General features: G+C 39.9%; 1 protein-coding gene across 1 annotated transcript in view; it reads right to left on the minus strand.

Moving 5' to 3' along the window:
• LOC147912140 (zinc finger protein 426-like) overlaps positions 1-16,687 on the minus strand; it is a 33,925-nt gene that overhangs the window by 5,205 nt on the left and 12,033 nt on the right. The window contains 8 exon segments of the mRNA XM_087425529.1: positions 3,567-3,702; positions 8,628-8,686; positions 11,265-11,313; positions 12,113-12,170; positions 12,172-12,202; positions 12,705-12,785; positions 13,613-13,739; positions 14,352-14,440. Of these exon segments, the coding sequence (XP_087281655.1) occupies positions 3,567-3,702; positions 8,628-8,686; positions 11,265-11,313; positions 12,113-12,170; positions 12,172-12,202; positions 12,705-12,785; positions 13,613-13,739; positions 14,352-14,384 (574 nt within the window). The 5' untranslated portion in view covers positions 14,385-14,440.

The raw sequence follows: 16,687 nt of genomic DNA on the forward strand, positions 1-16,687 counted from the left end.
GCCCGGGTTCGGATCCCGGGTGAGCACTGATGCAAAGCTTGTCAGGCCATGCTGTGGCGGCATCCCACATCAAGTGGAGGAAGATTGGCACAGATGTTAGCTCAGGGCTGATCTTCCTCAAAAAAAAAAAGTTTTTTTTAAAAAGACCTATTAGAAAAATCAGCAAAATATATGACCAGGTATTTCTCCAAATAGCCAAAGTAACTGTAAACATGTTCATGCCATCAGTAATTATGGTAAGGCAAATTAGAACTACAATGAGATATCATTTCACAACCACTTTTGGAAAATATTATAATTAACTAATAAGGGTGAACATGTACAAAGGGAATGAATCAAATAAACACAGAAATCAATAATGACAGCTTTCATAAACAGTTCAAAAATCACATAAGATAGCTATTTCCTTGTTATGGGCTATGTATATAAGTAGCAAAACTAGGAAGAAAACTGAAGAAACGGTGTATTTGTGCCCAGATCTTAATTTATAAAGGTGACCGAGTGAAGACATGAATAGGTTAATGCCATTAGAAGACAAGTTTATTACTAAAAATCCCAAGAGAAAGGTCATGGGAAGGTGCAGGGCTAAATGGGGGAGCACCAGAGTCAGTCAGGAGGCGGAAGTGAGGGGAGAGCACGGGTCAGAGACTTTACTGGGGTGTCCATGGGAAAGGGCAAGTTAAGGCAGAGTAAACAGTTTAGAATTGGCTAGTTTGATAATTCTGGCAGTCTTTGGAGAAAAGGGAGGTCCACAGTTGTCTGGTACCTAGTCCTGGGTTGATTTACAGCAGGGGAAATATTGGCTTTGTGTGTAAGAGCTAGATAATGGAGGTAGCTTTCTAGGCCAGCTTTGGACTGCTCAGTTAACACGTGAAAGATGGACACAAAAGCATATTGTTTACAAAAGCATATTATCTTTAGGAATTAGCTAGCCTAGGGAGGGGCAGTCTCTCATCAGCCAACCTGACCCCCAAAATGTGAAAACATCATACTATACAGCAAGTTAAAATCATGATTAATAAAATTAGTCCCCTATCATTTGACATTATACTAAGGAAACTGTGGGGTGATGATAGTGGAGATTTTTAGAGGGGGGCATAAATTGCCCTAAGCAGCATGGAAAACATTTGATATGAGAGTAAGGAGGAACTGGGCCAGCCCCGTGGCTTAGCGGTTAAGTGCGTGCGCTCCGCTGCCAGCGGCCCGGGTTTGGATCCCGGGTGCGCACCGAGGCACCACTCCTCCAGCCATGCTGAGGCCACGTCCCACATACAGCAACTAGAAGGATGTGCAGCTATGACAGACAACTATGTACTGGGGCTTTGGGGGAAAAATAAATAAATAAAATCTTTAAAAAAAAAAAAAAAAAAGAGTAAGGAGGAAGAACACTGGTAGAAGAATAAGCAGTCATTGTAAGCCCACCCATGTTCACCTTTTTCATTATGTATGGCATTAATCAAGAAAAAAGATCTGAAAATTTTTTGGAGCACCTAACAATATCTTAGTGGAGCCATCACGTGTGTTAAAAGTGTGAGTCTGACAATAATCAAAGTGGCAAGTCTGGTAGTGATGTTGTTGGAGGGTATGAACTAAGTCAATGAAATATATGAAAAGATTAGTGGTTTTGTGTGTAACCAAGGGGAAGGCGTATTCATAGTTGGATATGCAGGACAGGAGGTGATGGTACAAAACTGAAAAGGTGTAGTAGGAGAAGGCCCTGGGAAGAGAGTGGTCCTCTCCCCAGGGGGTCAAGGGGTTGACTGATATGTCAGGTATCTCTGCAGGAAAGCAGTCATTTTCATTCATTGTTGGACTGGCACAGACACGAGCAACCTCTATCAGATTTCCCCATAGGTGTGGCAGTGCAGGGATGTAGGTTTTGGCGGAGAGCAGGGAGCATACTAGGATCATGGGCAAAGCAGCAAGCTCAGAAACACAATAGAATCCCTAATATCAATAGTAAAATAGCAAAAATGCAATGTCCAGTTGTGCCTTAATTGACGGAAGCCAAGAGTGTCGTGAACTGGGTGAAGTCTTCTCCAATGGCAAAGTCTTGGGCTGGGATAATGTCATCTGAAGTGATGTCATTGCCCACAGTGAGCTTCTGGGGCAGGGTGATGTCATCTAGGAGGTGGAACTGGGGTATCATTTCCCAGATGATACCCCACTGAGGTCTCATCATTTGCCATGTTCCCTTATAAAAAGTTCAAGCAGTTTTGAAAGAGCCTATATGATCAACTACTACTATTGCTGTACTTATGCAAATAATTGGGGCAAGTTTATTGAAACTAGACTTATTTTGCAAACTAATGAGTCTCAATTTGGCTACTGTTGGTAAAAATGAGGGTGATTTCAGAGAGAAAAATTATTTTTCAGTAGGAAGTATAATATACATTTGTGGATTTTGGATTCTAGTTCTGTTAATTATCTTTGAGGTATTTGTTGTCTATCTGTAACTGGACTGGATCTTGAATTCTTCTAGTTTCCTCAAATATTTGGTACAGATCTCCAAACTAAGGTTTTTAATTTTTTCCATCCATTTCACTAGGAATCACTGAAAACTGAAACCACACTTTTCCCAGAAGCCCTGGAAGCTGAAGCTGGACAACTTGATGTAAACTTAAGAGAGAACACCATGATAGCCCACATTTAGAGAATCTTCATGCCTGTTGCTGTGTAAGCCACTCAAAATGTTTACCTGGACACCTGATGACATCATCAGAGACATTTCAAATTGCAAAAGATGCTTCAACCCTGACATCTAGAAATCTTCTTGATTGGCCACCCTCTGGGCTCAGGAATTGGATTATAATTTGCTCCAACAATTAACCTTGTTTTTCTTTTTGTTTCTCTAGAAATAATTCTTATTAAATACCTGGTTACTTACTTACACAGTATAGGCCTAACTTTGGGAGACCCTTCCTATGTTCTAGAGATGATCCAAAAGACCTGGATGGAACTCAAACTAAGCAACAAGACACTGTCAAATGTTCCTCTGTACCATCTTTCTCTTGGAGACTGGGTCCTACTGAAATCCTGGACTTCATCTCCGCTGGATGGGAGCATATGAGAAATGCCACAGGGAACAGGAACCATACTGTAGAGAAACATCATAACTAGGATCACCTAAACCTTGGCTGGCTTCATACTCTAGACACTGACTTCTCTGAATGGACAAATGAACCCCTGATAGACCCCAAGTTACTGTTCAGAAGATGGTCTCCTAAGGATAAGTCATGAATGACTCCCAGGTTCTTACCTTACTTGTTGGACTATTAGGCAACAGGTTACTTGGCTACATCATATTTCACCTGAGGTTCCAGGCCCTAAACTTGATTGGTTTACAGGCCTCTTCTTGTGGATTCCTCAAAGATTGAGGCCCATTAGGGAGGGGATATTAAAATTTGGGCTATTTTGCTAATATGGGTGGTCATCTATGTAATTATAAAATGTGGACTCCAAAGCCACTGATCAGAGTACTAAAATATTAGTCATGCAAAGCATACCTTGTCCTTCCCACCTGGTACCCAAAAATATTTTAAAATAAAGGTAGAACAGTTTCATACCTCTGACTCTGATCTTTGCCCTTTCACAGCAGGAAGTAGCTAGAGTGGTCTTCACCCCCATTCCCCAAGATTGAGGAATGATCATAAGACAGTGGGGACTGAAATCAAGCGTGAAGGAGTTAAAATCTTGCCTGGGCTAAAAGAAGAGAAAAAAAAATTGAGATAAGCTTTGCTAACTGCAGTTGTGCATACTCAGCATAATCAACTGTTGTTTAAAACCAACCAGGTCTTTCTGTCCCTCCTTAGTACATGAGTGAGCTGTTTTTCCCAGGAAGTCAAGGTCCAAATAGTCAAGAAGAAAGGAGATTCACCCTCACAAGGCCAAATGCAGGCTGAGGATTAAAACTAACCAGAAAAATCCAGACAGTCAAGGAAAGAGAGATTCAGTCTTCAAGGCCAAACAGAAGCTGGTGGGAAGGCAACAATCAACAAGACCACATGTTCCCCCTCCCCTATCTAAAACCCCAAATAAAAACCCTTCCCTTTTTCCCTTTGAGGAGGTAAATTTGAGTTCTAAATCCCATCTCCCAGTCTGGCTGCCTTTTGATAATAATCCTCTTTCCCTGCCACAAGCCTGATGTTTTGGTGATTTGGCCTTCCTTCCCTTCAAATGACAAACTTGTATTTGCGTTCAATAACAGGTGTCCACTGACATATGAATGTGGTATATATGTACAATGGAGTATTATTCAGCCTTAAAAAGGTAGGGATTTCTGATACATGCTGCAATATGGACGAACTCTGAAGACACAATGCTGACTGAAATAAGCCAGACACCAAAAGATTAATACTGTGTACTCTGCTTATATGAGGAACCTAGACAAGTGAGATTAGTAAATTCCCTTGGATTCAGAGAAGAGAGAAATGGGGAATTAGAGTTTAATGGGTGGTGAAATAGTGAACATGAAATAGTTCTGGAGCTGGATGGTGGTGATGGTTGCACAACAGAGTGAGTGCACATACCACTGAACAGTACACTTAAAACAGCTAATTTTAAGTTATGTATATTTTACCGCAATAAAAAAAGTAAATGAGTGGTTATTATTAGTTTTAATTAACGGAGCCTTTCAGACCAGAGATCTGGGGTAAAAGAAGTTTTCACATCTAGTTTGGCTGCCAGTGCCTATGGCAGAGACCCTATCAGAAATACCTGCCCATAAACAGAAGTACCTCAAAGTGCTTAGGGTTTTATTGCTGATATTAAATTTATACATCGCCCAGTATCTTCTATTAGATGTTCAAATATCCTTAGGTTAAGATTTTCCAAAAGAAAAATGTAGAAAAAATACACTTAGTCCATACATCCTGTGAATGGGAAATTCAATTATTCTAGAACTAGTGTAATAAACTTTGCATCCTTTTCTCCTGGAGGCCCCTGTTTTGAAGCTCTATGGAGATGTAGAGGCCTAGGAAGTTCAGATAAGGAGATAGGTGAGTATTCTTGTTTGCCTTTAGAAGAAAGACCTGTTGTCTACATACAATTATATTTATATGCAGAAATATGCACATCAAAGACATCTAAGGGCCGGCCCCGTGGCTTAGCAGTTAAGTGCGCGTGCTCGGCTGCTGGCGGCCTGGGTTCAGATCCCGGGTGCGCACCGACGCACCACTTCTCCGGCCATGCCGAGGCCACATCCCACGTACAGCAACTAGAAGGATGTGCATCTATGACATACAACTATCTACTGGGGCTTTGGGGGAAAAAAAAAAGACATCTAAGAAAGTATCCTTCTATCTGTAATGTGTCAAAAATAAATGAAGGTTGTGCCAAAGACAAAAACAAATTCCCAGATGAAACATTCTTTTGCATATAAAAGTAAATAGAGGCCCTCTTGAACCAACATTCACACAGTGCTCAGCAGACAGCCCAGAACTGCCACATCTGTGAGGACCCAAGTATGCGCGGGCTGAGTTAACATCACCCCAATGGCAGAAATTGTTTTCTTTCTGCAGAAAAGTCACAAAGGTTGTCTGGAGGTTTTTGCAGATTAAAAGACCCTGTGCACACACCCGTATAGGATTTCCCAACACAAATCTTCACAGGGAATGACATCTTAACAGACACTGGGCTCTAGCAGTGATGGGAGGCCCCGCAGCCCCTAGTGGATGTGAGCAGCACACACCAGGACTCTTTAAGTGGGTCCCTCAGCAGCTCAGACCAAGCAAGCCCTTGACTCCTCCTTCAACCCCCATAATGTCCCCTTTGAGCTGGCCTCACCAAAGCTGGGCTGGGCTGGACCACTACCAACATGAAAGTCTCCAACACAATGGGAGGAGGCAGGACAAAAGCCCAGATGAACAAGTCACACCACTGCCACTTCCTGCCTGGGTTTTGAAGGGGCAGAGCTCTGAGGCTCAGGTTGTCAGTCAAGATAGACTACTTCAGACTGAAAAATTCTAGTTAACAACCACATGGATGGGCCAAGGTTGGCTCAGTGCAGCGGCTGGAGGCAGAAACAGTCTGAGACAAGGTTGAGTCTAGATGCAGGGCTCTAGGCTGAGCTACAGGTGGAGGGCAAGGCCCTTACCTGGGGTTGTGGTTGGAGATGAGAATGTTCATCAAAAGCTTTTCTACCTGCTTCACCTCTGGTTTCTAGAGCCTTTACAACGGTTCTCTCATAATGATATGCCAGCTAATCCATGAAATAGTCTATTTCCTCCATTCAATCAATCCCACCCTTAGATCTTTATTTCCCCTTTTTATTTACGTTGGACACCATACTAAACTTTATTGATTCCTTTGAATTGTTAATGTAAGGGCATTTTCTATAAACCTTTTAGTTTTTTTTTTTTCCAAATAAGTTTTTGATTTTTCTGATTTTACCATATGGTCCAGGGCCTCCCATACTATGCTGTGAAATAGCAACAATACCAGAAATTCTTCACTTAGGAATGGTTCTCGAGTTTCTCTGGTAACCATGTTTCCTGTGTATTTCAGTAGGTGGCCATGATGGAGTTAATAAAGATCTTTTAAAATCCTGATTTACCAACATTTTATCAAGAATTATTTATGGGGAGCCAGCTGGTGGCACAGCAGTTAACTGCGCACACTCCGCTGCAGCGGCCCAGGGTTCGGATCCCAGGTGCACACCAACGTACCGCTTGTCAAGCCATGTTGTGGTGGCATAAAGTAGAGGAAGATGGGCACAGATATTAGCCCAGGGCCAGTATTCCTCAGCAAAGAGGATTGCGACAGATGTTAACTCATGGCTGATCTTCCTCACAAACACAAAAAAAATTGTGTATGGATGTTACCAAATGTATTTTATGCATCTACTGAGTTCATAACTATTTTTCTATGTTAATGTTTCACCTGTTGCTATACAAAATATTAAATGTTTATGTAGCCAAAGAAGTCTGTTTTTTAAAACAATTCATGGATTTCCTGCCTTGCTTTAAAACGTCTCTTTAAACTCTAGATATACATAGATTTCATATTTCCATCTTAAATCTACTTCTAAAGACATTTAAATCTTTAATCATCATTCAATGTTTTTGGCCTGTGGTGTGGAGTAGTGGATCCATTTTTTTTTCCTCCAAATGAAGGTCAATTTTTGTAGTAGTACTTAGTGATAAAATATCCTTGACCTACTGATTTGAAATTCCATCTTTCTTAAACACTAAACTCCCATATTGTATTAGTATCTAATATGGGAGTATCTAATTGTATTACACGCTTCTGTATAGTGTTATATGTACTTATGCCCATATCATAACCTTTGATTATAATAGTTTAAGTTTTAATATTTAGTGATAAAAATATAAGGGTAGCTAATGTTTGTTACATCTTACCATGCTACATGTCTCAGACACATTAAATTAATTATGTGCAGAACTTCCCAACGGTGTAGGTACTCTCATAATCTTCTCTTTTGGTTCTTGAAACAGCTTTATTCAGATATAATTCACATATCAAACAATTTATCCATTTAAATCTATACAATTCAATGCTGTTTACTAAACACAGGCTTGTGTAAAATTATGTTTAGAACCTTTTCATCACTTCAAAAGTAGCCTTTGGCTGTCAAACACCCCATTTCTCTTCTCTCTTATATATAGGTGAACAATCTTCTTTCTGTCTCTGTAGATTCATATGTTCTAGACACTCCTTACAAATGAAATCATATAATCTCTTATCAATCACTTGTTTTCAGTTACAATATTTTTAAAGGCTCACTGTGTTGTAGCATACATGGTTCACATCATTTTGGCTTTTGGAGTTTTTTCACAGGAATACGCCACTTTGTCAGCCACTGACCAACAAAAGCTGAGACCAAGTCTGCTTGATTTCTCTTGTATAGTGTGTAATGAGGCTGCTGTCACTAGGAATGCAGGCAGCAGAGTGAGGCCAATCTGCAGGAGTGACTTCAAACACTATCCACAAGGTCTTAGACTCAGGCAACCGTGACAAATTCTGGTAGGACCAACAGGTCTTCTTTCAGATAATTACGCTCTCATCTAAGGCCAATCTATGACACAGGGCACAAAAAAGGTTAAGACTAATCTGATCTTTGGTATTGTTGCCAATAACTAAAGGGGGCAACAGAAGGGCTAAAGAATAACATACATACCCAATAGTAAAACATAACATGACATACTCCTCCACATAAAAAAGATGTTACAAAAACGTGCACAGAATTCTTGTTTGGGATTTCTTTTTAAGCTTGATTTAGATAACCATACAGTGATTTGAAAGTCTCAAGAAAGTGTCATCAAGCAGCTGAACGCCTGATGGCCATACCTGACGTAACCCAAGGCTGCTTGAGCAACCATACTATGTGAATTTGTACCACTGGAGCTGAAATAAGGTTGTGCTGTTCTCTCTACACCCAAGGTTCACATTCAGCAACTGCCAGGAAGGACGTCAAGGAAAGCACATTATTAGGATCAGCTATATTCACATGAATTTTTCTATTTCCACAGCCCATGGATGGAATGACCAACAAAGAAGCAGGTCATATCACTAGTGACAGCTGTTGCTTGACACAGACAAATGATATCACTGTTTTGCCAGGCTATGGTGTTGGGTAAGGTGTGAAAGAAACATTCACTATTACTCACCATCACCCTGTACGGCTTCAAGTTAAAGGCCCTCCCCAGGTGGTAAGGTGGTTGTTCATCTAAAAAGGTCATGAAATCGGACTGTTTCATATCAGTAGGTGTAATCTCTTTTTTCCCACTCATCCCATGCTTGACACTGACTTTTTATCTGAAAGGATCAGGTGTGAGAAGAACAAGGTAGTTTTATAAAATTTACACAGATGTATTTTAACCACTGCCTTGGCCAGTGTGGCTTGTTGTAAATGAGTCCAGTGAGCACTGTACACAGTCAAGCATTCACTGTCTTCAAAAAGTAAGATCATGTCAACCCAACAAGAGAATCCAGGTGGTGAGAAGAGGATTAAGTATAAATCCTGTGGACATACTTTTGACCAGGTTGCAACCTGGAAGGTGTAGCAACTAGACTGGCCTATCAAAAGCAAAAAAGACATTATACGTAGGAACGGTCAGGGCCTACTCAAAAATGCTAAGAATAGATCTACAGAACCACCTAGAATGCTATGTACCTAAGAAGACTCTAAGATTCACACTCAGGGTAGCATTTCCCATATTTCCTATATTCAGTTTCTCTTCACCGAGAACTATCCCATGTTTATTAAGGATGAAAAAGAATCTTATGGAAAATGATGACGACTCTACAACACTTCTGACATTCATAAAGTTTTTCTCCATAGCGAGATCACAAGTGAACATTTGCAGAACAATTTCCCAAAATATATTACGTCAGTTGAATTTCTCTCCACTACAAGCTCTCTCCTATGTAAGAAATATCATTTCAACGAGGAAACAGGAAAGGACCTCCCACGACTCTTAAAAGAATGGCTTCACTGTGAGTCCTTACATGGTGGGTTGTGATGAGATTCTGATGGCTTTCCCTCATTCCTTACATTTGTAGAGCAACTCCGCAGTATGGTCCTATCATGTCTCTGAAGCAAATTGAGGCTACTGAGGGCTTTACCATATTCCTTATATTGATAGGATTTCTCTCCAGGTGAGTTCTTTCATGATGCCGAAAGGAATTGTGAAAACTGAAAGATTTCCCACATTCCTTACATCTGTAAGGTTTCTCTCCAGTATGAGTACGCTTGTGAATGAAGATATACGAAGAACTGGAAAACGTTTTCCCACAGATATTACACTCAAAAGACTTCTGTCCAGTATGAGTCCTAACATGTCTGTTACGGTGTGAGGAAAGAGCAAAGGCTTTTCCACATGTGTCACATTTAAAAGGCTTCTCTCTAGTGTCAGTTTTTATACGTTCAGTAAGGCCCGAGGATTGAGTGAAGGCTTTCCCACATTCCTTACATTCATAGGGTTTCTCTCCACTGGGGGTTCGCATGTGAATGTTAAGGTGTACAGATCGTTTAAAGCCTTTTCCACATTCTTTACATTCATATGGTTCCTCTCCAGTATGAGTACACTTGTGATTGATAAAGGATGAAGAGATGGTAAATGTTTTCCCACATATATTACATTTAAGAGGCTTCTCACCAGTGTGAGTTCTAAAATGGGTAGTAAGATGTGAGGAAGTAGGAAAGGCTTTCCCACATGTGTCACACTTAAAAGGCTTCTCTCCAGTGTGAGTTTTTATATGTACAGTAAGGCCTGAGGATTGAGTGAAGGTTTTCCCACATTTTTCACATTTATAAGGTTTCTTTCCAGTGTGAATACACTTGTGAATGATAATGTACAAAGAAGAGGCAAATGTTTTCCCACATATATCACGCTCAAAAGGCTTCTGTCCAGTGTGAGTTCTAAAATGTCTGTTATGATGTGATGAAAATGCAAAAGCTTTCCCACACATGGCACATTTAAAAGGCTTCTCTCCAGTATGAGTTTTTATATGGTAAAAAAGGCCTGAGGAATCAGTAAAGGCTTTTCTGCATTCCTTACATTCATGGGGTTTCTCTCCAGTGTGGGTTCGCATGTGAACTTTAAGGTGGAAAGAATGGTTAAAGCTTTTTCCACATTCCTTACATTTATAGGGTTTCTCTCCAGTGTGAGTACACTTGTGAATGATTAAGTACGAAGAACTGACAAATTGTTTCCCACATATATTACACTCAAATGGTTTTTCTACAGTGTGAGATCCCGAATGTTTAGTAAGATTTGAGGAAGTAGCAAAACCTTTCCCACATTTGTCACATTTAAAAGGCTTCTCTCCAGTGTGAGTTTTTATATGTTCAGTAAGGCTTGAGAATTGAGGAAAGGCTTTCCTACATTCTTCACATTCGTAAGGTTTTTCTTCAGTGTGACTTTGCATGTGAACACTAAGATGCAAAGAATGTTTAAAGACTTTCCTACACTTCTTATATTTATACAGTTCTAGTCCAGCATAAATTTGATTGCAAATACGAAGACATGAGGAACTTCCGAACGAATTTCCACGTACCTCACCAAGACAAGGCTTCACTACAGTGTGTGTTTTTACATGTTCAGTGAGATGAAAAGACTTCAAGTCTTTCCCACACTCCTTACATTTAAAGGGTTTTATTCTGGTGTGAATTTTATCGTTAGTGTTAAGGTATGCAGATTGTATAGAGGATTTTCTGCATTCCTTATATTTGTAACGATTGTTAGCAGTATGAGTTTGTACATGCACACCAAGGCTTGTGGACTGAATAAAAGATCTCTCACCTTCTTTCCATTCAGAGAGTTTTTCTCCATTGTGGGTTCTCATTGGTGCCTGAAAATAATACTTATTAACAAAGGCTTTCCCATTGTCACTGCATTCAAAGGCTTTCTCTTGCATGCTAGTTTTCCAGCACCCAATATCTAGAGTCAGGCTGATGGCTTTACCTCACTGATAAAACATACAAATTTTTTCTCCAGGTAAAGTTTTCTTGTGCAGAATATGGAAGCTATTTCCATACTGATTATCCTCACAAGTGTTTCCTCCATTTTAAGTTCTCCTGTGTGTCTTAAGGCATGAATGTTCACTGAAGACTTTCCCACATTGCTCACAATCACAGAGTTCCCACCCATTGTGGATCCTTTCCTGTTGGTGAATGGAAGAATGCTAATTCAAAGATTTCTCAGCCTTGATAACTAATACTACCTATCACATAATAGAAACATCATTACAATGATAATGATGATTTTTGTCATTTCCATTTACATTCATATATTTCCTTTCCTGTCGATTTCTTTCAGGCTGAATCATGGAACCTTTCAACAAGAATGATATGCCATCTACTCTAATCTTAAAAGTTTCCTGTACAATTTCATTGAATTGCATTAAAAACTCAATGTTTAGTTAGATAAGTTGGAAAGAGCCCTTCTAGGAATTTCGAGGTGACAACTTTCAGGCTAGATTTAAAATATTCTGCAATTCATCATATTCAGAATATCTCTACAAAGACATTGCTCTCTCAGGAGAATGGCACTTATCTCAAGTATCTATCACTTGTGCTCATTTTCTATCTAACGAAAATCCCAATCTTTTCAGAATGTAGAAAATAAGAAATATCTCCTTTCAAACTTACCATTACTGATCTTATTGTTTCTATCCTATTGGATGTATTCTCTCCAAAAATATCCTGCTGAGTCTTTGGTTTTAAGTTGTATTTCCCATTCTAAAATAAAAAAGAGTAAGAAATGTAGGAATTTGCAGAAAGAAATGTAGGTTAAAGAGCTAAAAACAATAAAGCTCATTTGTATTATTGTCAAATTAAACATACTAGAAAAACAAAAGGGCAAATTAGATTTGCGGAGTTTAGCTATATCAAAAATTTAGCAATGATGATGTGTAGTCAAAATTCAGTAGTTGATTAAAATGACTTAATGAAAATTAAACATAATGGGAAAAAGAAAACAGAATACTACCAGGGAAACAAAGTAGGAAAGTTCTAGACAAAGAGCATGTATAAAAATGATAAAGTTAAAAAGAAACAGAACTGAGATCATAAGAAATTTTGCATAAATGTAAAGCAAGAACATATGACAAGCTGATGATATCCCAAACTTTCAGAGACCAATGCCAGCTTTCTAGAGAAAGTACATCTTAAAGTTTCCTCATTGTCATTCCAAACATACTGAAATTTTCATTGACTAGGGAAGTTCTTCACACTCACTCACCTTGGAAGACTCCTCCCTCCACTGTCCTCAACTTTTCTTCTTCCAACCAGGAGATGAGACTGGGTTTGAACAGCTGGTACTCTGTTCACAGGGAAAGATGTATTAATGGAAAAGTTCCCTGCAAAAGACGATAAACTTTCCCGTGAATCAACTCCTATATTTCTAATGAAAGCAGTAAAATTATTTCAAAAGACCTAAAAATGCAAATATCCCGTCTTTCTGTGCATCAAGATATTGGTTATCTCGGCCCCTGAAACCCATGTTCAGATGTATATATACATGTAACAAAGCATTAATACTTTAACTGAAATAGCAAAAAAAAGTAAGTGAAAAAAGTGATGTTCATTCTCATGGAGAAACCACTACACCAGCGGCTGTCAAACTTTGCTGTTCGTTAGAATCATGTGAAGTGTTATTACTAAAATGCACGTCTCAGCCAAGAGTGTCCTTCACTATTTTATTATTTTTTAAATTATTTATTTATTTATTTGTTCCCCCAAAGCCCCGGTAGATAGTTGTATGTCATAGTTGCACATCCTTCTAGTTGCTGTATGTGGGACGCGGCCTCAGCATGGCCGGAGAAGCGGTGTGTCGGTGCACGCCCAGGATCCGAACCCGGGCCACCAGCAGCAGAGCGTGCGCACTCAACCGCTAAGCCACGGGGCTGGCCCTCCTTCACTATTTTAAAGGTGGAGTCTGAGAAGGCACATTTCCAAGAGAGTGATGTGGATGGTGTTAGTCCTAGAACCACACTTTTGCAGAAAGCAGACTAGATTAAAACCATTAGTGTAGAGACTAGTGTGTTAGTTTCCATTGTGTGCAGCTTTCACATCACCAATACTACAACATAGTAAATACACAAAAAATATCTGTTCCATAAGAGGCTACAGGAAAGATGGCAGCCTTACCTACTGTGTTCAGGTTCTTGTAGTTCTCCAGCATCACATCTCTGTACAGATTTTTCTGAGTTGAGTCTAGTAAAGTCCACTCCTCTCGGGTAAAGTCCACAGCCGCATCAGTGAAGGTAACTGAGTCCTAAACCATCACACACAAGCTCATTTCAGTAAAGAAACATTTCCACCAGTGTTCATCGGGGAATGAAGATGGGAGACGCAATGGCAACAAAAGGTTTCAAGGTCTCTCATCATGTCCCCCAAGGAGCAATTCTCCTAGGTACTCTTCTCTCTATCTACACTCAATTATGGTTGATAGCCTCCAGGTGTGGCTTTAATGGAATGTCTAACACATGAACTTATCTCACAACTGGACTAAAAGCTCTTCTAGTCTTATTTCCCTTTTGTAGCACAGCATTAAGCAAATTATAGACTCTTAAAAGTTGATGAGTGAATAAATTCTCTGAGAAATACACACATTGATTTTCATTACCTGTCAGAGAACATAGCAAAACAAAAAAATATGTAGTTGCCATCATAAGAGACAATATTAGAAGGTAATTATCGAAATACTGAGATTATTCACAAGAACTAATATGAGAGGTTCCATTTTGGGAGGGAATTCAACAGGGACTCAGTCCTTGAGTAGCTTGATTTCTTTAAGAAACTCTGGAGACAGATCTACCTAGAAGGAAATGTGTTTAATTGGTGGATGAAATGTGTCATTTTGCAGAAGGATATACTTTCTAATTACCTGAGAAATATTTGTCAAACTGTCAGTCACCATCCTTCCTGCCTCTATCTTTTCCTCAGGAAGGCAGAAGAGGTCCCTAGAAAGAAGACCTAAGAGAAAAGAAAGAAGGCATGAGGACTCAGAGATGACGATAATTCCCACATGCACAGGCCTGGAAGTCATTCCATTCTAGCTTGAAATTCCCAAATATCCCTGCACTCTCAAGAAAGCTCCCACAAATACACACCACTGCCATCAAATGTCAGAGTAGTCCTGTCTTACCTAGAGCCACAAAAGGGGACTGTGAGCCATGCTGCTCATCAGGAAAAGCACAGTGGGTTCATTTTAAAGAGAAGGAAACTTAATTCCTGAGGAATGTGACTGTTCATTTCTCAAGGCAATCAAATTCATGAAGGAGAGTACGCAGCAACTATACCTAATGCACATATACCAGGAGCTGATTTAGAGAACAGCATTCTCTGGCCCACTTAACCTCATCCTAGGTAAACCAGCAACATGACTGCTCAAGCCCAGACCAAAGGATTCTATATTGTGCAGAGAGAACCTAAAAGCTACTAAAACAGTATGCTCTATACCAAGAGTATCAGTAACATCAATTGTCATTTATGGAGGACCATCTGTACCAGATGTCTCACTAGGAGCTTACAGCTCACTGATACATTTGGAACAACTTGAATATTTTAATCCACTCTTTCAACTCTAAATTCTATATGATCTAAACATAAATCAAGTACATCTGATAAATATTTAGTGTCCAGGGAACTTAGAAAACTTCAAATGTGAAAAATAATGTAAAATATCATAACTTTTTTATATTGCTTACATGCTTAAGAAAATATTTTCATTACATACTTATCTACACATTCTACTGGACAGCACTATTTAAGACTGTTCCTGGGCATATGAAAGGAAGAAAAATGAAATATTTAATTCAGTCAACACTCTTGAGGTTCCCTTGATGGATGTTGGAGAAGTTTGAAGCTCTAGGCCTCCTTTTAAGTTCTTAATGTGGAATTATTCCTTTATTCTTTCAGTAAACAATGAAGAAATTATGTCCCTGTGCTAGACGCTTAGTTGAGAGTAGTAATGTATATAAAAAATGTCCTAGGTATTAAAGATCCAACATCCCTATTGGAGAATAGAGACAATAAAGTAATAATTGATCTATCAATTCAAAACTGATGTGAGAAAACAATCAAGCAGGTGAGAAAATAACAAGTGTCCTACACACACACATAAAGCACGCGTATTCTATTGATTTCTGAACAAGAAAATGCAAGAAAAGGGAAATAATCATTAGGTCTTCTACATCTGACCCTAAAAGATTAGAAAAAGTATGTCAATGTTTCTACAAAAGAACCAAGAAAACATTGAAGTACTGGGAAGCCCCACAGGTCTTGGTTAGAAACACTCAAATCAAACAGGTTTGTGTTCTACCCTGACCTTGGGAAAGGGGCAATGCCATATCGAACTTTCCCCAACACTTGTCTGTTTTAGGAGTTTTTTCAGACAACCACCTTTTCATTTCACTTATCACTTCCATTTTTCTACCCAATTGGCTTTTACATTTATTAATTTCTTCCACACACTTCCTTCAAGTTTCTTAAATTGTCTTTTAACATTCTGTATTTGAAGGTTAACTTTTTGTTAAAAATCAATAATCTTTGCAGGGATATCAGCATGAGTGTGGAATGAGTTGTTCCCTTTGTCTCTCCCCTCTAAGTTACAACCAGTAGGACATCCACAGGCAAAGAAAGGACTCTGCACACACACTAGAACATCTGAGAGATCCATACATTTATACATCTGAAGGCGGGTTGACTGGAGTTCCTGGATGTTGTAGAACCAGGGGAGCAGCAACGGCAGCTCCTGAGACCAGAAGTTCCAGGAACTGTGGCTGCACCTGCAACCAGAGGCTCCAAGAGCTGAGGTACCGAACAAGAATGGAAGCCCCAGAAATCCAGCTAGGCCCAGCTGCTGGAGGCACCAGGAATCACTGCAGGCCCATGACCAGAGGCTCCAGGAACTGAGATGATAACTGTACCCCAGTCCCCTCCGCCTACCTTGGCGGCAGTGCCCCCGATACTGGCTCTTCCAGCAGCAGGGGCTGCATCCAAGACCCAGAAACCCCAGGCAGCAGTGGTGGTGTCAGTCGCCTGAGAATCCAGGAATTGTGCTTGTGCCCAAGACCAGAGGCTGCAAGAGCCACAATGGCACTCATGGCTCAGCCCCTTTCCCTCACCAAGCAGTGGCAGGTGGCACCCGAAACCTGAGGTTTCAGAGACACAGTGGTGCCCATAACTCAGCCCCTGGTAGCATTGCCCCCGACACCGGCC

Source organism: Ceratotherium simum, chromosome 39, assembly GCF_057802395.1.
Source record: "Ceratotherium simum simum isolate JZ-2026a chromosome 39, ASM5780239v1, whole genome shotgun sequence".
NCBI lineage: Eukaryota > Metazoa > Chordata > Mammalia > Perissodactyla > Rhinocerotidae > Ceratotherium > Ceratotherium simum.